At 44.2% G+C, this 7,141-nt stretch overlaps 1 protein-coding gene across 1 annotated transcript in view; it reads left to right on the top strand.

Moving 5' to 3' along the window:
• The window catches only part of LOC124040220 (fatty acid synthase-like), a 42,759-nt gene extending 36,344 nt beyond the window's left edge, over positions 1 to 6,415 (top strand). Inside the window, 5 exon segments of the mRNA XM_046357184.1 lie at positions 3,018 to 3,076; positions 3,181 to 3,333; positions 3,706 to 3,804; positions 3,966 to 4,217; positions 4,293 to 6,415. Coding sequence (XP_046213140.1) covers positions 3,018 to 3,076; positions 3,181 to 3,333; positions 3,706 to 3,804; positions 3,966 to 4,217; positions 4,293 to 4,430 — 701 coding nt within the window. The 3' untranslated portion in view covers positions 4,431 to 6,415.
• The last annotated feature ends 726 nt before the right edge of the window (positions 6,416 to 7,141 follow it).

Below are 7,141 nucleotides of genomic sequence, written 5' to 3'. Positions count from 1 at the left end.
TCAATCACACTGATTCTCTCTCTCTCTCTCTCTCTCAATCACACTGATTCTCTCTCTCTCTCTCTCTCTCTCTCTCTCTCTCAATCACACTGATTCTCTCTCTCTCTCTCTCTCTCTCTCTCTCTCTCTCATCACACTGATTCTCTCTCTCTCTCTCACACTGATTCTCTCTCTCTCAATCACACTGATTCTCTCTCTCTCTCTCTCTCTCAATCACACTGATTCTCTCTCTCTCTCTCAATCACACTGATTCTCTCTCTCTCTCTCTCTCAATCACACTGATTCTCTCTCTCTCTCTCTCTCAATCACACTGATTCTCTCTCTCTCTCTCTCAATCACACTGATTCTCTCTCTCTCTCTCTCACACTGATTCTCTCTCTCTCTCACACTGATTCTCTCTCTCTCTCTCTCAATCACACTGATTCTCTCTCTCTCTCTCTCAATCACACTGATTCTCTCTCTCTCTCACTGTCTCTCTCTCTCAATCACACTGATTCTCTCTCTCTCTCTCTCAATCACACTGATTCTCTCTCTCTCTCTCTCAATCACACTGATTCTCTCTCTCTCTCTCTCTCAATCACACTGATTCTCTCTCTCTCTCTCTCTCTCAATCACACTGATTCTCTCTCTCTCTCTCTCTCTCTCTGATTCTCTCAATCACACTGATTCTCTCTCTCTCTCTCAATCACACTGATTCTCTCTCTCTCTCTCTCTCTCAATCACACTGATTCTCTCTCTCTCTCTCTCACACTGATTCTCTCTCTCTCTCACACTGATTCTCTCTCTCTCTCTCTCAATCAATCACACTGATTCTCTCTCTCTCTCTCTCAATCACACTGATTCTCTCTCTCTCTCTCTCAATCACACTGATTCTCTCTCTCTCTCTCTCTCTCTCTCTCAATCACACTGATTCTCTCTCTCTCTCTCTCAATCACACTGATTCTCTCTCTCTCTCTCTCTCTCTCTCAATCACACTGATTCTCTCTCTCTCTCTCAATCACACTGATTCTCTCTCTCAATCACACTGATTCTCTCTCTCTCTCTTCGCAATCACACTGATTCTCTCTCTGATTCTCTCTCTCTCTCTCAATCACACTGATTCTCTCTCTCTCTCTCTCAATCACACTGATTCTCTCTCTCTCTCTCTCAATCACACTGATTCTCTCTCTCTCTCTCTCAATCACACTGATTCTCTCTCTCTCTCTCTCTCTCTCTCTCTCTCTCATCACACTGATTCTCTCTCTCTCTCAATCACACTGATTCTCTCTCTCTCTCTCAATCACACTGATTCTCTCTCTCTCTCTCTCTCTCTCTCAATCACACTGATTCTCTCTCTCTCTCTCTCTCTCTCTCTCTCTCTCAATCACACTGATTCTCTCTCTCTCTCTCTCTCTTCTCTCTCTCTCTCTCAATCACACTGATTCTCTCTCTCTCTCTCTCAATCACACTGATTCTCTCTCTCTCTCAATCACACTGATTCTCTCTCTCTCTCTCTCTCTCAATCACACTGATTCTCTCTCTCTCTCTCGCAATCACACTGATTCTCTCTCTCTCTCTCTCTCACACTGATTCTCTCTCTCTCTCTCTCTCTCTCAATCACACTGATTCTCTCTCTCTCTCTCTCTCTCAATCACACTGATTCTCTCTCTCTCTCTCTCTCTCTCTCTCTCGCAATCACACTGATTCTCTCTCTCTCTCTCTCTCTCAATCACACTGATTCTCTCTCTCTCTCTCTCTCTCTCTCTCTCTCAATCACACTGATTCTCTCTCTCTCTCTCAATCACACTGATTCTCTCTCTCTCTCTCTCAATCACACTGATTCTCTCTCTCTCTCTCAAATCACACTGATTCTCTCTCTCTCTCTCTCTCAATCACACTGATTCTCTCTCTCTCTCTCTCTCTCTCAATCACACTGATTCTCTCTCTCAATCACACTGATTCTCTCTCTCTCTCTCTCAATCACACTGATCTCTCTCTCTCTCTCTCTCTCAATCACACTGATTCTCTCTCTCTCTCTCTCTCTCTCAATCACACTGATTCTCTCTCTCTCTCTCTCTCAATCACACTGATTCTCTCTCTCTCTCTCTCTCTCTCTCAATCACACTGATTCTCTCTCTCTCTCGCAATCACACTGATTCTCTCTCTCTCTCTCTCGCAATCACACTGATTCTCTCTCTCTCTCTCGCAATCACACTGATTCTCTCTCTCTCTCTCTCGCAATCACACTGATTCTCTCTCTCTCTCTCTCTCTCAATCACACTGATTCTCTCTCTCTCTCTCTCTCTCTCTCTCTCTCTCGCAATCACACTGATTCTCTCTCTCTCTCTCGCAATCACACTGATTCTCTCTCTCTCTCTCTCTCAATCACACTGATTCTCTCTCTCTCTCTCTCAATCACACTGATTCTCTCTCTCTCTCACACTGATTCTCTCTCTCTCTCAATCACACTGATTCTCTCTCTCTCTCACACTGATTCTCTCTCTCTCGCAATCACACTGATTCTCTCTCTCTCTCTGATTCTCTCTCTCTCTCTCTCTCGCAATCACACTGATTCTCTCTCTCTCTCTCTCTCTCTGATTCTCTCTCTCTCTCGCAATCACACTGATTCTCTCTCTCTCTCTCTCTCTCTCTCTCTCGCAATCACACTGATTCTCTCTCTCTCTCTCTCTCTCTCTCGCAATCACACTGATTCTCTCTCTCTCTCTCGCAATCACACTGATTCTCTCGCAATCACACTGATTCTCTCTCTCTCTCGATCGCAATCGCAATCGCACTGATTCTCTCTCTCAATCGCAATCGCACTGATTCTCTCTCTCTCTCTCGATCGCAATCGCACTGATTCTCTCTCTCTCGATCGCAATCGCACTGATTCTCTCTCTCGATCGCAATCGCACTGATTCTCTCTCTCGATCGCAATCGCACTGATTCTCTCTCTCGATCGCAATCGCACTGATTTTCTCTCTCTCGAAAGTTGTAAACTTGATCTTAATGACAAACTATCGCCCCCCTCTCTCTAGCTGCTCCTTTGGACAGTATACAGTCTCTGGCTACATACTATGTGGAGTGTATACGTCAGGTAAAAAAGATACAACTTAATTAGTATTTATACATTTACACACATGATAGATAATTACAGTGATTTTATAAATGACGGTCTGTGCTTATGTTTTATTTGTGTAGGTGCAATCGGAGGGTCCGTACCGGATTGCCGGCTACTCCTTTGGGGCCTGCGTGGCGTTTGAGATGTGTTCTCAGCTACAGGCCCAGGGTAGAACCGTAGACTACCTCTTCCTCTTCGACGGATCACACTCCTACGTCGCCGCTTACACACAGGTGAGACCTTAAGCGTATTGATACACACACACACCGGTGATACGCATTGTCTGTACATACTGACACACACACACACACACACAAGTGAGACCTTATGTATTGATACTCTCTCACACACACACACAGGTGAGACTTTAAGCGTATTGATACTCACACACACCGGTGATATGCATTGTCTGTACATACTGACACACACACACACACACACACACAGGTGAGAGGTTACGCTGGGTACTCTGACACATACATACATCCTCGTACTCAGTTCCTTCACAGTGAACTCCACTTGAAAAGAGTCGGTCAACTTATAAACTCAGAACTAACCATAGGGTCATGTGTAGCGTTAACCTGATGTTTCTATTTGCCTTTCAGAGCTACAAATCCAAGCTGACCCCTGGTAAAGAGTCTGAGGCAGAGACTGAAGCGCTGTGTGCTTTCATCCAGCAGTTCACTGGCATAGAGTACAACAAGGTACAACACTTTACAACCGCAGATAATGGCCTCTACTCATACTGTACTCACTGGCTATGGCATAATATTAAACTAACATTATACTTGAGTCTGGTTCAATGTATAATTCTTACATGTCTTGTTCTGCCTCTTTTTTACCTCTCCTCGCTCTCTCTGTCTAGTTGTTGGAGACCCTCCTCCCTCTGTCTGATCTGAAGGCCCGTGTCAACATGGCGGTGGACCTCATCACCTCCAGCCATAAGAACGTCAGCAAAGAGTCCCTGCGATTCGCTGCCGCCACCTTCTACTACAAACTCAAGGCTGCCGACGGCTACGTTCCTACAACCAAATACCACGGCAACGTCACCCTGCTCCGCGCCAAGGCCAGCAGCGACTACGGAGACAACCTGGGGGCTGACTACAAACTGAGCGAGGTGGGTATACACTAACAAGCATGAACAGGCACACGCGCACACACTGCTATAATAACAGGCTTTGTTCCTCTTCAGGTGTGTGATGGTAAGGTGTCGGTCCACGTCATCGAGGGAGACCACCGCAGCTTCCTAGAAGGCGAGGGGGTGGAGTCAATTAGTAGCATCATCCATAGCTCATTGGCCGAGCCACGCATCAGTGCCCGGGAGGGTTAGACCAGTCCCAGCCCTCTCCCCCAATAGCACCAAGTTCTCCTATCCCCAAACCTAAAGCCCATTGGGCAATACATATAATGGACGCAACCCCCAACCTATCAAAGCTCGTATCTCGCTGCCACAGGGTATGTTCCCATGGGAACAAACAACGTGCTGTATGTTTGTGCTCTACCAATAAGGTCCTCGCTCTCTTTTATTTGTATTTTTTTTTTAAATCTTGTCTCTTTATCATGTTTGGAGTGTTAGAATAAAGTTAGATGCGCAACTCTGTACTGGTAATCAATCCTGCTACAACTGGAAATGTGCTGGCTCAACCCTATAGCTAGCCTAGCATGTGAGCCTGGCTGTGTTGCCAACTGATTGTAGCCTAGCCCTAGATAACCTACCTAGCTGTTATGATACTGCTCAACCCACCAGTCTGCTAAAGGGTGTTTCGTGAACTTGGTAATGAAGGTGTGTTGTGTGGACTTGGACCCTCTACCTATGCACATGCATGTTTTATCTCATGCCAAACCTTAGCAGTGCCCTAATGATGCAGCCTATTCCACGTGTACATAGCCTCCTGTCTCACCTGTTCAAGCTCTGTACCTGTTACCAAGTGACATTGGCTTAGGAGGAAACCATTGTTACATGGTTGTCTGTGTTTGGGGTTGTTTTGTATAAAAGGGTTTGTTTACCAGCATTGGTCATAAGTTCTGATCCCTATTTTTGTTGATTTCAAAGTTGTTTGCAGTGACTGTAGTGTTACACTGATCTTAAGGTAGGTTCACACAGAGAAATGCATTAACTTCCCAACGAGAACTAAAGGGGTTACTGTAGCAACACGCAGGAAAATGGCTGAAAGTATCTGACTGACACCATATTTGATCAAGTTAACTTTTTAACTATTCAGCTGGTTACTGGAAATAAGACTCCCTGTATCGGTCTTTCCATTTAAGAACTGAAATACTTTTTGAAAACAACAGTATTCTTCTGGGTTTAGATCTGGGTGTGTTGCCTTGTGTGAGTACACCTTTTTAAGAGGAGAGATTGGATATCTACAGGTCACATTTCTATGATCTTGGCTTCTTTGACAAAGTAATTTAAATTGCTGCTGTTTTAAATGTATGCTGTTCTATGTAACTGGCTACAATGGATTGCTAATCATACAATTAACCTTGTTTTTCATTTCCTTCAATGTTCCTTCAAAATGTTCTAACGTTCCTGAAATGTTGTTACATAAGACTAATGTTTTAAATATTTTGAATATTACTGCTGTCCACATGCAATGCTTCAAAACGCTTTGGCACTTGTTTGAAAGGAAATCGAGCAATGAAACATCACTTGTAATGGCACTACCCAAATACTGTTATGATGGTGTTCAGTAGGGCACAATGGAGTAAAAGGCTTTGCAAACTAAAATGAGGGTTCTTTATTGGATGAATTCAGCTCGTACCTTCCTGTTCCCGAAACATTTTCTCCCATTTCGTGCCCACTGAATACGATCCGATTCACTGTCTCGCTGAAAAAGTAGTAGTTTGTCCAAGCTTCCATTTTGTTTGTGATGTCAGAATGCAAGTGCCGTTGGGTGTGGAATCATTGACCTGAAGAACGGCCTTGTTGTTGAGGAGTAGGTAGAATTTACCTCGAACCACTGGCCCAGGAACATATATTTTACTGTCTGCCTAATGGTTCATGTTTGGACTGTAGGCAGGATAATCTGATCCTAGATCTGTGGTTACAAGTCAACTTTCTACCTTCGGCTGTTTTTGACTCCCATGACCTTTGCTGACCCCTGAAGGCCCTTCAAGATCAGAGGTCCAATCGCAGAATGCAACAGACTGACGTCTGAGACTACTAATGAGGTCTATGAAGAGTCGGGTGGCTTTAATTTGAGCATGGTGATTGGCTGCAGTAAAAAGGAGGGAATTGACAGTGCTCCTTTTTTTTAGTTTGTTTTTCCCAGTATTTATTGTATTAGTCCAAATAAAGAGCGATCACTAACATCCTGCCTCAGTGTCTGCCTGGTTTCTATGTAAACTTATTGAGGCAACTACAACAGGTCCTGATAGTTCTCTGCAAGTGGTCTCCTTAGCTTATTCAACTCACCATAATCTTCAGGCAATCATAAAATACTAATGGCCTTTCACACCTTAATGTTAATCCCTGTGTATAACTGACCATACATTCCTTGTTTATTTTTTATTTATTTAACCAGGTAGGCTAGTTGAGAACAAGTTCTCATTTACAACTGTGACCTGGCCAAGATAAAGCACAGCAGTTTGACACATACAACAGAGTTACACATGGGATAAACAAATACAGTAAACATACAGTGGAAAAAATAAATCTATATACAGTGAGTGCAAATGAGGTAAGATAAGGGAGGTAAGGCAATGGTGGCGAAGTAATTACAATATAGCAATTACACACTGGACTGGTAGATGTGCAAGTAGAGATACTGGGGTGCAAAGGAGCCAGATAAATAAATACAGTATGGGGATGAGGTAGTTGGATGGGCTATGTACAGGTGCAGTGATCTGTTAGCTGCTATGACAGCTGGTGCTTAAAGCTAGTGAGGGAGATATGGGTCTCCAGCTTCAGTGATTTTTGGAGTTTGTTCCAGTCATTGGCAGCAGAGAACTGGAAGGAAAGGCAGCCAAAGGAGGAATTGGCTTTGGGGGTGACCAGTGAGCTATACCTGCTGGAGCGGGTGCTACAGGCAGGTGCTG

The sequence above is a fragment of the Oncorhynchus gorbuscha genome, linkage group LG07 (assembly GCF_021184085.1).
Source record: "Oncorhynchus gorbuscha isolate QuinsamMale2020 ecotype Even-year linkage group LG07, OgorEven_v1.0, whole genome shotgun sequence".
Taxonomy (NCBI): domain Eukaryota; kingdom Metazoa; phylum Chordata; class Actinopteri; order Salmoniformes; family Salmonidae; genus Oncorhynchus; species Oncorhynchus gorbuscha.
The sequence above is the reverse complement of the archived record's forward strand: the minus strand, read 5'-3'. Positions and strand labels throughout refer to the sequence as shown.